General features: G+C 35.0%; 1 protein-coding gene across 1 annotated transcript in view; it reads left to right on the plus strand.

Moving 5' to 3' along the window:
* The window catches only part of LOC111045859 (serine-rich adhesin for platelets), a gene marked incomplete in the record, with an annotated part of 174,238 nt that overhangs the window by 135,969 nt on the left and 22,336 nt on the right, over positions 1-15,933 (plus strand). The window contains 5 exon segments of the mRNA XM_039441103.1: positions 4,314-4,473; positions 6,098-6,298; positions 8,724-8,884; positions 12,738-12,937; positions 14,563-14,833. Of these exon segments, the coding sequence (XP_039297037.1) occupies positions 4,314-4,473; positions 6,098-6,298; positions 8,724-8,884; positions 12,738-12,937; positions 14,563-14,833 (993 nt within the window).

Here is a 15,933-nt window from a genome sequence, read left to right on the forward strand (position 1 = left end):
TACTCTAATATTGGCGTATGAAGGAGGCTCCTTTTTCCTTTTATATTATCCTTGAAATGCAAAATTTCCAATAACCTTGTATATACGTCGACGCGCAATTAAAAAGGAACATACCTGTCAAATTTTATGGAAATCTATTACCGCGTTTTGCCGTTAATGCGCAACATATAAACATATTAAGAGAAATGTCAAACTGTCGACTTGAATCTTAGACCTCACTTCGCTCGGGCAATTAAATAGCTTGCTACAGTGAGGTCCACGTTATAATGGCAGTGTTTGTTTAGAATTGGTGTTGCTATCCTTGTCTATCATTCGACAAAGCAGTTAGCGAATTTATCGAATCATAGTGTTGTGTATCAAGTGGAGATGATACTGTGTCATATTGTGTTGATACTGTATCATGTTGTGGTTGTTCCTGTTCTATAGTGAGGTCCACGTTATAATGGCAGTATTTGTTTAACATTGGTGTTGCTATCCTTGTCTATCATTCCACAAAGCAGATAACGCTATCCTTTATTACTCCAATATCCCTTATTATTTCATTCAGCTACTACCTTCAACCTCTGTAATTCAAAAGCTTGCTAATAAACAATAATTACTAGTAGTTCTGTGAACAGTAGACCTCAAGCAGTTATCTCATCCAGAAGTATCTGATGTCACCTGTTCTAGTTGATTCAGTTGAATCATAATTTACTCTTGAAAACTGTTATTTGTTTTCTCGAAGATAAAAACTTGCTGGGTTATAAATATTCTATTCGCAGGTAAACTGTGATCTGCCAGGGCACAATTGAAAAATTGACAAACTGAAATCCTACTGAAATCTTGTAAAATTCAAAATAGGCCTATAACAATCCTTGATAAATTGAGAATCTATATGCAAAGCTTCAAGTTGATCAGTTGAGTAGTTGAGACGTGATGATGCGTCATTCGTGAATTTCCTATCCCCTACTTGTATAAGCCAGCTCTTTCCTTCATTGAATTATAGATTAAATATTAAGGTATTATTAATTATATATCGGACAAACGGGTAGAAATTTCCATATCGGGTTTTGAGAACATATCCAAGCACTAAAATCTAAAAATTATACACAAAAGTCGGCATTTGCTGAACACTTAATAGATTCAGGCCATAATTTTACAGATATAAAAATATGTACTTAATTATGGTAATAAAAGTCAAAAACTGAATGTCAAAGAAGAATTTCATATTTATAAAGCAGCAAAATTAAACAGAGATAAAATAATAAACTTGATTCAATTAGACACCAATAACCCCATTTTTGATAGAATCATGCGAATTTAAACCCAAAATTTACAGTCCTAGTTCATAAAAGCATATGAATACACTAACATATGATGAAAATAAGAATCTTCCAGTAGTATTTATTTATTTAATTCATATCACTTGAAAATGGCATCAATGTCCGAAACATGTTGTGATAAAATATTTCAAAAAAAGGGTACTGAGATTTTTATTTTCTTTATATTTATAAATATTAAGGTTATAATCTCTATTCCCCTCTCTTTTTTCTAGGAGCCCAACGCCAGGTCAGTGAAGAGGACGAGATCACCAAAATCAAACGTCTGATGAAAAATGCCCCCGGTGAACCCCGGGACTCGGCGGCTGCTACCATCCCAGAGAGACCAGGCCAAGAGAGGGTCACTGCTCTCAAGAGAGGAGGAGGAGTAGGAGGTGGTGGAGGAGGGAGTGGAACTGATGAGGAAAGTGAGAGAGGAAGTAGCGGAGGAGGAGGAGGAGGAAGAACTACAACTAATGAGCAAAGGAAGACCCCTCAAGAGGTAACATAAAAATTGCAATGGAGACTGATTTAATTTTAAATATAGTATGTAAAGGTGCGTACAGACTTTCGCTCTGCTCCGCAACCGAACGTCACTCCAGCAGAGCGATTGATGATCGACCGGGGAGCAAGAGTGGAACGCGAGAACAGCTAACATCTCCCGTAACGTTCATGATCGGTGCGAGTGAAGAGTGGGGGCGGAGCGATTGCGGAGCGATTGCGGTGTGATGGCGGAACGAGGGCGGAGCGTGCGCGGTGTGGGTTGGAGGCGCGTATATCTGTACGCAGCTTAATAAATCACATTTTAATACCTCAGCTAAGCCTGTCTTATAGAGATGTCAATCCCGGGATCTCGGTCCATTTTTAATACCTAAAAATCCCGGGATTTTTCAGCGTCAATCCCGGGATTTTCGGGATTACAAAACCTGAAATTGTGAATCATATTTTTCCAAAAACAAATCAATATAGAATTCATTTATGGTGATGAATATGAGTTTTGCATAACTAATTTATTTTTTGACTTATTTATTCTACAGGCACAGCCTACAGTTGCATATACATGATAGTACTGTACTCTGTACTGGCTATATAGAATTCGCATTATCAGTTTGCATCATTTGCAGAATGGTTGTTGATCAGTTGTTATGCCTCTACGTTTGTTTCTGTTCACACAGCACTACAATTGTTTGGTTTCAAAAGTTATTTGTGTTCTCAGCAATAATAGTTATCAATGTTTTAGTATATTTCGCACCTAGGGCCGAAAAAAGAGACTTTTCCGGCTCGAAATCGGTTTTCAATTCCGAGGCCATAGGCCGAGGACTGAAAAAGATTGAGAGCCGGAATAGTATATTTCGCACCTAGGGCCGAAAATGAGACTTTTCTGGCTCGAAATAGGTTTTCAAGTCCGAGGCCGTAGGCCGAGGACTAGAAAAGATTGAGAGCCAGAAACACATTTTTGCCCATGGTGAGAACGTTATTTTTCGCCACACAGAAAAATAAACAATATAAATATGAGAATAATTTATTGTTTATTAGGCACTTCCGAAAGCAAAGGAAGGAGATAGCTCCAGCAAATCTGAGGTGATCTGAATATCAGGAAATTGTCCAAGTATTTTCATTTTTTATACTGATCTGTCTAAATAACCTAAAAGATTATGTTCAATTATGTGGAAGGTTCAGTTTATACTTTTTCATTCTTTCAAATGACAATAAGATGATATTATTATTAAAGTTTTAATTATTGAATAATGAACACAAATGATGAAAAGTTTTTTGATCAGCTGTTTTTTGATCACCTTTCTTAGTTCCATGTTAGCGGCTGGAAATGGTACTCTTCCCGGCCTAGGCCGGAAAGAAACCTGTTCTGACGTCAGACAAGAGTCGTCTGCAAACAATGTCTTTTAGATCTACGTAGGGACTGGAAAACAGCTGCTTTCTGTGCAGTGTGGTGAAAATTAATTTAACAGTCACAGTTTTGTTAATCATGGTCATGTATTTTTAGAAATTTTATCTTATATACATTATAATATCAACATAGGCTACTAGGCTCATAGTCATGTTATAATACTGTGAATATTTTGAGTTTTATTGCTGCTATAACATGTATTGTCTTTTTGTTTTTGAGGAATAAACAGTTTAATTTGATTTGAATTACCAGCCTAGACTGCGCGATATTTGCAATAGTGCTGATGTCATTTCCTTGAAATGCACTCAGAACTTTGAAAAGCCTTCAGAAATCAGAAATAAACAAGCACCATCTATTCACTCTCTGTCCAATAACTATTCCTCTTCTCTTTCTCTATCATAAGTAGAATATCTAGTTGAAGTAAATTTCTAGTTGCCTCTACGAAATTCCATTTAGTAGTGGTTCAGCTTTTAAAAAAATTACTTCTAATCTTGAAAACATTTATAAGAATAGCATGTTTGTGAATTTTAATATTATTCCTAAGTATTTTACCATTTCAGTAATATCCTCTCCCTCTATAATGAGCCATTTTTCATCTCCTCAGACTGTTAGTGAACATGTAATTGAGGAGAAACAATTGGTTAAAAATGCATGAAACTGATTTTGCCAATCCCGGGATTGATATTGGATAATCCCGAAATACCGGGATTGGAGATCAGTCCCGGGATTGACATCCCTACCTGTGTACCAAATTTGATCAGATTTTGCCAATGAGTACTTAAAAACGCTGAGAAAACGCAGAAAACCGCTGGAAAAACGCACATTTGGGCGTTTCTTTTTTGCTCAAGAATCTCTCTAGAAAACCCTCATTTGTCTATCTCAGTATTACGTATTGTGGTTTACAATAAGTATTTTGGCACAAAAAGTCTAACCTTCTTTTTCATTTTTCATATATTTTAAGTACATCATTGTGATGATGTACTTATTCTATGAATGGATAAAGAATAAAAGACTATGAATAAAGATGCTGGTCTTCAATTACTTTCAAGAGTAGCCCATGCTAGTGTAGTGATTCTATTATCTTTCTTCTATCTTCTTTCTCTCTCTAGCAAACAGCAAGCAGTGAAGAAGAGGAGGAAGAAGAAGATGACGTCTCAGCCCTTCAACAGCAGCAGAGGAAAACCCCTTCCACCCCTACCCGATCAACCCCTGTCTCCTCAACCCCTGCGTCTAGGAAATCTTCAGTCTCATCTGAGACCTCTTCCACTGGTAAGCTGCCAATTTTCGAATATTTTAGATTTTTGCAATATTTTTCAGTTACTAGTTTGTGGGTGTTGTATTTTGTCATCTCAGTTGACGTTTTCTGATATTTTTATTTGCATTTAAAATTTTTCGAATTTTCGAGCATTTTAGATCCTTTGCAATTTTTATACACTTTTCACACAACTTCATTTTTTGCGGATTCAATGGTTTCTGGGTGTTGTTTATGTCTTCTTATAGCTTTGACGATTTTTGTATATTTTTATTTTCATTTCCAATATTCCTCAGAGACTGAGTTTTTGTGTATTTTACTTGTTTTACGTTCATTCATCATTCTTACTAGTAGTTCTGTGAACAGTAGACCTCACGCAGTATTCTCATCCACAAGTACCTGATTAAAACTATAGACCTTATGGAAATACAGCAATAGACTGGCTTCTCCACACATCTGTGTAATCACTTGTCAGCTGATTTATGATGAATAATTCTATAGTCTGATTTTTACTCTAATATTGGCGTATGAAGGAGGCTCCTTTTTCCTTTTATATTATCCTTGAAATGCAAAATTTCCAAAAACCTTGTATATACGTCGACGCGCAATTAAAAAAGAGACATACCTGTCAAATTTCATGGAAATCTATTAACGCATTTCGCTGTAAATGCGCAACATATAAACATATGGACAGACATTTAAACATTAAACATTAAGAGAAATGCCAAACCGTCAACTTGAATCTTAGACCTCACTTCGTTCGGTAAATTGAGACTATTATCCTATTTTCCACTTAATTTCCTATACTACTCATATTCACATTTTTTTCAATAATTGGGACCAGATTTTTTGAGTTATTGGCTTTTTTTGGTTTCATTTGTAGGAATGAATCAATCTTTGAACATTATGATTATTGATAAGTTTTTGCTGTTCATTTGTATCAATGAATCTATTTTTGAATTTTATTTAGATGATTGATTTAATTTCTAGGGATTTTTTACATGAGTTAATCTATTTTTTATTTTCTATCCTATCTATTAATGTATTGTATGCTGTCTAATTTGTTTCGTAGAATTAGCTAGTTGATTCACAATTTCTAATTTACATTTTTTTTAATTTTTATCATTTATTTTGACAATTTTTTCTCATGTGTTGTGTAGAATATCTTGTTTTTTGTGTGTTTTGTTTTGGCAAAGTAGTTTAGAGCTTCATTCAAATCTTCATTTCTCCAACCTCTACAATTATCATCTATGAAATCACTGCTGGAAACCCCCCCCCCCCAAAATAGCTGGAACACTAGAAAAAGCTTTTTTCAAATTTCAACATTCTTTAAATTTTCAACTCTCCTCTAATCAGTCTTTTAGTGTGCATCTGCTGCAAATTATTTGTTGAAATTAGCCAATATACGTCCTCTTATATCTCAATTATTAACTTCACCAGATAAGCAGTCGTTAGGTCATGTCAGAGGCCCTGAAATTGATCAGTTGCAACCTGAAAACTCTGACACCAGACCTGATCCAGCCAGGTCACTCGATATTATTATTATTTTATTTCATCAGATACCTCGTTTTAAATAGTTCTATAGAGAAAATCAAAATTTTGAAAAAATTGTTTCTCAAAATGTTTGAACCTTCCCCTCAGCAAGCCCTCCATTGGTACAGCCTAGAAACACTGGAGCTGCCTACACCACAGAAGAAGTGAAACAAATGATTTTGTCAAAAAGCGGTGCTAACGACCAGTCTTGCTCTACGGCTGTGAAGCCTGAACCTTCAAACGCTTCTTCATCTTCATCATCATCTGAGCAATCCACTGAGAAAAAGCCGTTTCATAGTCGCTTTCTAGGTACAAGTCTCATTCGAAAACAGCACTTTCATGTTCATTTCGTTCTAATACCCATGATTTAATGTTCATTTCTCATAAATTTTGTTCCATTTCTCATGAATTTCATTCTAATTCTCATGATTTGATTCCCATTTCTCATGGATTTCATTCTAATTCCCATAATTTAATTTTCATTTCATTTCTTATAAATTTCATTCTAATTCCCATAATTTAATTTTCATCCCTCATAAATTTCATTGTAATTCCCATGATTTAATTTTCATCTCTCATGAATTTTCTTCTAATTCCCATGATTCAATTTCCATCTCTCATGAATTTCATTCTAATTCCCATAATTTAATTTTCATTCCTCATAAATTTCGTTCAAATTCCCATGATTTAATTTTCATTTCTCATCAATTCTGTTCTAATTCCCATGATTTGATTTCCATCTCTCATGGATTTCATTCTAATTCCCATAATTTAATTTTCATATCTCATTAATTTTTTTCTGATTCCCATGATTTAATTTCCATTTCTCATCAATTTCGTTCTAATTCATTGTATATTCCATTCATTTTCTGTTGTCAATCCTATTACGTTCACACCAACTCATAGTTCATTTTTCAATAATGTTGTTGTATTTTGAGTAACTCCCATGTTTATTCCACACTAACTTCTCTTGTAAAGAATTCATAAATTTCTTCACTCCACTCCCACTTTTTTGTTAATTCCCTAGTTCATGTTATGTTTTGTAAACGCTGTAATGCTTTAGCTAACGCTGTCTTTCTCCACTGTTATTATAGCGTGGACCTCAGATTTCATTAATGTGGAATATTTTGCATGGGCTATTATTAGACTATATTGTTCAAATCACATTCATCTGAAGCATCTAGATTGTTTCAAGTTTAGAAATGATGACCCAAAGCAATATTTTAAACCTGTTAAATCTTTTTATGATATTTGTAGCTTGAGGTTAGCGAAAGACATATTATAGCAATTTCTTGCTTTATGTGCAAAAACGTATATATTTTCATAGTTCCATCTTATCAGTTTCATCTCACTCATTGGAAATTTAATCTCCTGTGAAACACTTTTGAGAGAATTCATGGAAAATCAAGGACATTCTCATCTTCATTCATGAATTTGAATTATCTTAATTTCAAATATTAGATTATTCATTCTCACCCATTCCTCCATTCTAATCATCTTTCTTCTTTCTCTTTCACCTCTTTCGTCTCACAGTGAGCGGACAATTATGACAACCAATAGACGACAAAAGTAAAACAAAAAACGAAAAAGAAAACACAAAAAAAATCGACAACACACGAACTAAGAATAAGAGAAAAACACGAGAAGATGAAGAAGAAGAACTACACTATACAACAGAAGATGGTAAAAGATGTAAAATACTACAAAAATACATACAATTAACAGAATGTTAATGCTATAAATATTTACAACACAATTAACTACTTTTATTAATGCTATGAAGTTTTTAAAGAATTTCGAAAGATAATAATAAGCTAGTGATTAAGAATTCTGAGTTTTTTATAAACTCTAACATTAAGATAAGCATGGCAATTTAAGAATTAAGATTGAATGGGAAGAGAAATTTAAAATAAGAGTGGCTTGCTTCTAAAATAATAGAAAATGCAGCTGTAAAAAGAATTTGTATCGGCCTGCTTATTCAGATTGTGAATTGCAGTTTGATAATTTGAGAATTTTAAAATTGAATTGAGAATACAACTGTAAAAAGAACATGCATTGGTCTGCTTATTAAAATGAAGAATTTAATTTCAATAATTTGAAATTTGGATTTCTTATGAGTGTGTTGGAATGCAATGACATCAGCTTGGGAGTGTTTGAAAGCCTCTAGGAATTTAAATTGTTGACTACAGAGAAGTAGGAGGAATTTGTTGAGAGATGAAAGAGGAAGAGGAGGAGTTGAAACAGGAGGATTGGGAGGGGGTGAGTTTGAGGAGGAGGACTAGGAGGTGGAGGAGAGTGTGAGGAGGAAGACGACTCAAAAAGCTAGAGACAAATAAATAGTGAACAATACAGAGAACATAAATGAGCTTTAACATTTTGGAGTATTTGAATTATCCATTCAAATCAAAACACGTTCGTTTATAATATTATAATCTTTTGAGGAGAATTGGATTTTCATTTCATTTAATTTCATTCCATTCATCCATAGACAATAGATGCAATGCAGGTAAAAACAACGGCATTCGCCCAAGACTGCTTTAAACATTAATTTGGTATACACAGTCTGGAGGTTATGTGAATGATAACTAAATTCACATTTGAGTCCAAGAAATGCATTTTGATACTCATGATAGTAATTATTGTTCATCATTTTAAATCTGCATCATAAAACGGCATTGAAAGGAAATTCTCAAAAATTTATACTCCATATATTCAAAAAATCTTTAATTTGTAGCAGCACGTCAACAACAAGCAGTGACGTCATCACAGAAACCAGCAGCGGCTACTTCTTCGAAAGAGGAGGAGGAGGAGGACGATGAGGAGGAGGAGGAGAGTGAAACAAGCTCTGAAAGTGAGGAGACAGATTCTGAGGAGGAGTCTGCAAACGATGCCAAGGTTAGTTTCACAGAATATTATATCCTATTTTATTCATTTTTTGACATTCATCATCCCTCAAAAAGAGATACATTAGAAGAACGATATGACTTGTCATTTTTCAAAAGAATTACATGAGAAAAACTTAATGGGTTTACTGAATATCTATGCTTATTTTTCAAAAACATTTCCAATTTTTAAAAATGAAATAAAGAGCTACAAGACTTCATCTAATTCAGACTATGTGTAACCTTATCTAAATTTGGGAGAGGAATAGCACAAGGTTAACTTATTTTTTCTCTCCCTATCATTTTAATGATGTGCTTATTCTATGAATCGATGAAGAATAAAGGATAATGGAATGAAATGAACTAAGTGAATTGATCGAATGATTGAGAGCTTAATTTTTGCAGATTACAATAGGTTAATATCACTGCAGAGGATATTCTTTGATATCCTTTTTTCAAAATGTAGGGCTATGAGTTGTTGTATGAGTTGGGCCGATTAGTGTAGATACAACACAATATTATATTATCCCAATTCAATGCGCATTCCATCCAAATATCAACCAATCATTCTCCACACAATACTTTGTCCAATACTGTAGGGTTATGAGTTGTTAGTGGGCCGATTAGTGTAGATACAACACAATATTATATTATCCCAATTCAATGCGCATTCCATCCAAATATCAACCAATCATTCTCCACACAATACTTTGTCCAATACTGTAGGGTTATGAGTTGTTAGTGGGCCGATTAGTGTAGATACAACACAATATTATATATCCCAATTCAATGCGCATTCCATCCAAATATCAACCAATCATTCTCCACACAATACTTTGTCCAATACTGTAGGGTGATGAGTTGTTAGTGGGCCGATTAGTGTAGATACAACACAATATTATATTATCCCAATTCAATGCGTATTCCATCCAAATATCAACCAATCATTCTCCACACAATACTTTGTCCAATACTGTAGGGTTATGAGTTGTTAGTGGCCGATTAGTGTAGATACAACACAATATTATATTATCCCAATTTAATGCGCATTCCATCCAATATCAACCAATCATTCTCCACACAATACTTTGTCCAATACTGTAGGGTTATGAGTTGTTAGTGGGCCGATTAGTGTAGATACAACACAATATTATATTATCCCAATTCAATGCGCATTCCATCCAAATATCAACCAATCATTCTCCACACAATACTTTGTCCAATACTGTAGGGTTATGAGTTGTTAGTGGGCCGATTAGTGTGGATACAACACAATATTATATTATCCCAATTCAATGTGCATTCCATCCAAATATCAACCAATCATTCTCCACACAATACTTTGTCCAATACTGTAGGGTTATGAGTTGTTAGTGGGCCGATTAGTGTAGATACAACACAATATTATATTATCCCAATTCAATGCGCATCCCATCCCAATATCAACCAATCATTCTCCACACAATACTTTGTCCAATACTGTAGGGTTATGAGTTGTTAGTGGGCCGATTAGTGTAGATACAACACAATATTATATTATCCCAATTCAATGCGCATTCCATCCAAATATCACCAATCATTCTCCACAATACTTTGTCCAATACTGTAGGGTTATGAGTTGTTAGTGGGCCGATTAGTGTAGATACAACACAATATTATATCATCCCAATTCAATGCACATTCCATCCAAATATCAACCAATCATTCTCCACTGAAATACTTTGGCTAATTCATTGATGATCCAGCTTGGCTATTCTCCTTTTTATATTTATAAATCTGTCTTTGAAGTGTCATTTGTCATAGATAACTGTAGAAAAGAGCCAATGACAGTTGTGGTGGGAAGAGTAAGCCACACCTCCTAGCTCCACCTACTCACTCTCTCATTGGTCGACAATATTACTAGTTTGCCTTTCTGACACTAGATACCAGCCGTAACTGGCTTGTTTGGCAGCTTTTCTCTCTCTTCTTCTTCTTCTTCTTCTTCTTCTTCTTCTCCACCATCACCATCTCCTTCACCTTCTCCTTCTACATCACCATCTCCTTCTTCTTCTCCATCACCATCTCCTTCACCTTCTCCTAATCCATCACCATCTCCTTCTCCTTCTCCTCCTCCTTCTCCTTCTTCTACTTCTCTTTCTCTGTCTTTTCTCATCTCTCTGTCCATCATCATCTTCTTCCCTCCACTTTCCCATTCTCTTTCAGGTTGATAAAGAAAAGAACGTGATTTTGGATTCACTCTCTCAATACTGGGCCCATTAGTGTAGAAACAACATAATTGATATTATCCCAATTCAATGCGCATTCCATCCATATATCAAACCAATAATTATTTTCCACTTCATTTGGACCATGAACGACTCATATCATTGGATATCTCTTATGCTTTCTTTTTTCTCTAGCTGAAGAAGATTAGATAAATAATTTAAATACTTATTAATAAATTAATTAACTTAAAAGGTAATCTCAGAATAACTCACTGAGAAGAAGATATTGGATTATTCCAGAAGTGATTCCTCCTAAATACGTCATCTATCATCATCACCTGGAAATAAAACAAAATGTTATTAACATTATTTTCTGAGATTTGGAATAGAATATGTCTAAATAGAACAACTTAGAGAAAATATAGCCCATGAAGATAATATATGCCATGGTTTGTAGAATTCATTCAATGTTTGGAAGTTTTGTATCAAATTATGGTGTTATGTATCAAGTAGAGATTATACTGTATCATATTGTGTTTATACTGTATCATGTGTGTTGATACTGTATCATTTATGGTGGTATTCCATGGTAAAGGACCGTTATGTTGCATATGTGACTGTTAACTGAAGCCGATAGTCCTAGTAGTTGTTTTTGGTGAAGCTATGTGACGCTGGTAGTCTCTCATACTGTACACTTCTTACACTCTTACACTCCAACAAAACACTAATAATAGACAGTGTATAGGGTGTCTATGTTGCAAATGTGAGTGTTAACTGAAGCCGATAGTCCTAGTAGTTGTTTTTGGTGAAGCTATGTGACGCTGGTAGTCTCTCATACTGTACACTTCTTACACTCTTACACTCCAACAAAACACTAATAATAGACAGTGTATAGGGTGTCTATGTTGCAAATGTGAGTGTTAACTGAAGCCGATAGTCCTAGTAGTTGTTTTTGGTGAAGCTATGTGACGCTGGTAGTCTCTCATACTGTACACTTCTTACACTCTTACACTCCAACAAAACACTAATAATAGACAGTAGTCGACAGTAATCCGAGAAGGAATTTTTTACATAAACAACCTATAACATGGGATGCTATCTCTTCTCTATAGTACCACCACACATGATACACAGTAACAAGACAATATGATCCAGTATCATGTCACCTTGATACACAACACCATAATTTGATAAAAAACTTCCAAACTTCGAATTAATTCTACAAACCATGGGATATCTCCCTATGCTATTTTTTCTCTATGCTATCACCATACATGATACATTATCACCACACATCATAAAATATCAACACAACATGATACTGTATCATCTCACCTTGATACACAACACCATAATTTGATACTGAACTTCCAAACTTTGAATTCTACAAACAATAGGATATCTTCTTATGCTATCTTTTATCTATCAACACAAATGATACAGTGTCATCACACATGATACAGTACCAACACAATATGATACAATATCATTTCACCTTGATACACAACACCATAATTTAATACTGAACTTCCAAACTTTGAACTCTACAAACCATGGGATAATCTTCTCAGTCTATCTTTTCTCTATGGTGAAAGTAATTTTGATTTTCTATTTTAATTTCAATTTTTTTTCTAAATTTTAATCTGATTCCTCTTTCTGCAGCCTTCATCGACATCCTCCTCAACAGCCGCTTCCTCCACAGCGACGACCTCCTCAGCCAAACCGATGTCCCCCATGGAGAAGACAGACATCGGACCACTGTTGGCTAGGAGTGCACAGGCCAGGGATACGGGTGGTGGAGGAGGAGGGGGAGGGGGTTCAAGTACTAGGAGGAACTCGAGAGACGATAACTACTCGTCAAGGTAAAGAAATTTAATGAACTCCCAGAAAATTTCTTATTCAAATTACGGAAATTTATTATAAAATCATGAAAAGATACCGTTAATCATTTTGGTGAAAATATTTCAGATCTAAATTCAATCTTTCGTTACAAATTTTCTATGCTTTTACACTTCAGAGCAAAGCTCGGTCCCCCGTTATTATTGTATTATTGACGTTTCCAATTGCCATTTTTTGTGCTCAAAGGAATAGAAGCATTCTTATTCTTATTCTCATCATCACAGCTCAGATCAATGCTTACTAAAATTTTCAAAGCTCACAAAGACTCAAAGATGGGAATGAATCATGAAAAATGATTTCTATCAGTAGAATATTCATTTTCCTACAGTTACCTTGGAAAGTGGCCATTCCTGCACTGATTACAGAACGCAAAGAATCACTTTTCCGCTCTAGTGCGGGAATAGTTATTTGTGCAACTAGTGCGCAAAGTGACAGTTTGCTGCATCGAAAGAAACGTTTACGGTTTCGGTTACGGTTAACGGTTTCTTGAGTGCAGCAAACGAACTTTGCGCACGTATTTCACATTAAATTTTTCCTACAGTTACCATTGAATATGAAAAGTGGGTAATTATGGGTAAAATTGCCTGAATAATGTAGTAGTGTTTGAATGGCGGGGGGCAGCTGTGTGGTGTGTGCTGTGGTGGCACTGTGCTGTTGCTGTCCTCGATATAATATCTAATACTAATAATTAGCGCGTTGTGCTTGGTTGCACCTCTGCTCACTATAGCAGCCACAGCAGTCACTGTTACCAACTTCATTTTGATTTTGCTGCACTGGTGCTCCATATAACCTACTAACTATTTTGCGTTGTCATGCTGCAAATCTGGAGTACGCAAAGTACTCACTTTGCGCACTAGTGCGGAAAAGTGATTCTTTGCAGCCTGCAATCAGTGCAAAAATGGTCACTTTTCAGGGTATCTGTAGGAAAAAAATTTTTCTGCACTCCAGATTTGCAACATGGTAACACAAAATAGTTGGTAGGTTATATGGAGGATTAGTGCACGAAAACAAAAATTAAGTTGGTAAAAATGACTGTGGTTAGATTTAGATAAGTATCATTTCAATGGCTACCCTACATTTATGATAAAATCCCAATCTCGTTTCTTTCGGTGCAGCAAACTGTCACTTTGTCCACTAGTTGCACAAATAACTATTTTTCTCTATTCTCGAGTTTGAAAATGTAAGCTCTATTCATAGAAATGTGAAGAATTCATCCTTTATGCAATATTCTTTATTCATTTATACAATTAGTACATTATCAAAATGATAGGGTATAGGAAAAATAAGGCAACCTTGTGCTATTCCTCTCCCAAATTTAGATTAGGTTACACATAGTCCCAAATAGGTCGTCTTGTAGTTGTTCATTTCATTTTTAAAAATTTAAAATGTTTTAAAAAACAAGTACAGATATTTATTAAACCCACTAAGTTATTTTCATGCAATTCTTTTGAATCTGCAGCTACGGTTTCTCACCTTACTCTGAAGGTGACCAAAGCGAGTCTCCCCATAATCTTATACCGATAAAATTGATTGATAAATTTATTTATTTATAATGTCGCAATTAAATTTGTTCTTTCCCAATTTCCAGATACGGTACCTCAGACTACCCCTCCACGACTAACAGCTACCTGAACCGGACACGCAGCGGGGAGGAACCGGAAGTGGCAGCGACCGGAACCGGAAGTAGGTACGGGTCGACCGGAAGTGGGTTCACCAGCCGGTTCCTGAACAAGAGCAAGAGTACGGCGGCGGTTTCGCCTGAAGACGAGGAACCGCCTAGACGGTTCTCGACCGCTGGCAACACAGCTGAGGATAGCAGATATCCCACTAGTGCTAGGGCTAGGTTTGCTGCCCTAAAGGTAAAGTCTTCTTTCTCACCCTCTTCCTCCTCCTCCTCCTCTTCTTCTTTTTCATCTTCCACTACTACAACTTATCCTCCCTCTTCATTTCATACTCCGATTTAAATCTGTTTAAGGCTGTGTAAAGGCTAAAAATAAACTTTTCACTGGTGATATTTTTCAAAGTTTTTCTATTTGTATACTATCAAGCTACCAAAATGAAAAAGTTTTCTCAGGGAAACATTTTTTTCCCATCATTACCATAGAGAAACAATGGCGTAAGTAGATATCCCATGGTATAGGAAGTTAATGTCATAACTTTTACTGTTATCTCAAGCTGATTACTGTTGATTACTGTCGATTTTTACTGTTTTGTTGGGGTGAGAGTGTATGAACGGCACAATATGAGAGACTACCAGTGTCACACAGCTTCACGGGTAAGAACTATGTGGACTATCGGCTTGAGATAACAGTAAAAGTTACGACATAACTTCCCTTTACCATGGGATGTCTACTTACGCTATTGTTTCTCTATGTCATTACTTTTCGAGATATGAGCGCCTAAAGTTCAAATTTTTGGGACAGAACATTTCAAATTCGGTGAGAGATAAATCCATGAGATTTAGAGGATAGATTCTTCAGGGTATTGTTGATATAGTGAAACAAAAATATCAATTTTTGAGAAAGTTATTCAATTTACTAAAAATAACTCTCAGTTGAGATATTTTTGGTAAATTGAATAACTTTTTTAAAAAAATGCTAGTTTCAGAAAAAATTTATTTCATTATATCAACAATACCATGAAGAATCCATCCTCTAAATCTCATGGATTTATCTCTTACCTAACTTAAAATGTTCTGCCCCAAAAATTTAAAATTTAGTCGCTCATATCTCAAAAAGTAATGATCGGAAAAAAAAGTTTTCCTGGAAAGACCTTTTTTGATAGCTTGATGATATACAAATCGAAAAAATATCACCAGTAGAAAGTTTATTTTTAGCCTTTGCACAGTCTTAATAAAGTAGTAATCTCCGTTCTAGTGGTTTGGAAATAAGAACATTGATATGCGGTTGACTGACTGCTCTTATAATATAATATTAATAATATCGAAAATATTACAAAG

The sequence above is a fragment of the Nilaparvata lugens genome, chromosome 14 (assembly GCF_014356525.2).
Source record: "Nilaparvata lugens isolate BPH chromosome 14, ASM1435652v1, whole genome shotgun sequence".
In the NCBI taxonomy this organism is placed as follows: domain Eukaryota; kingdom Metazoa; phylum Arthropoda; class Insecta; order Hemiptera; family Delphacidae; genus Nilaparvata; species Nilaparvata lugens.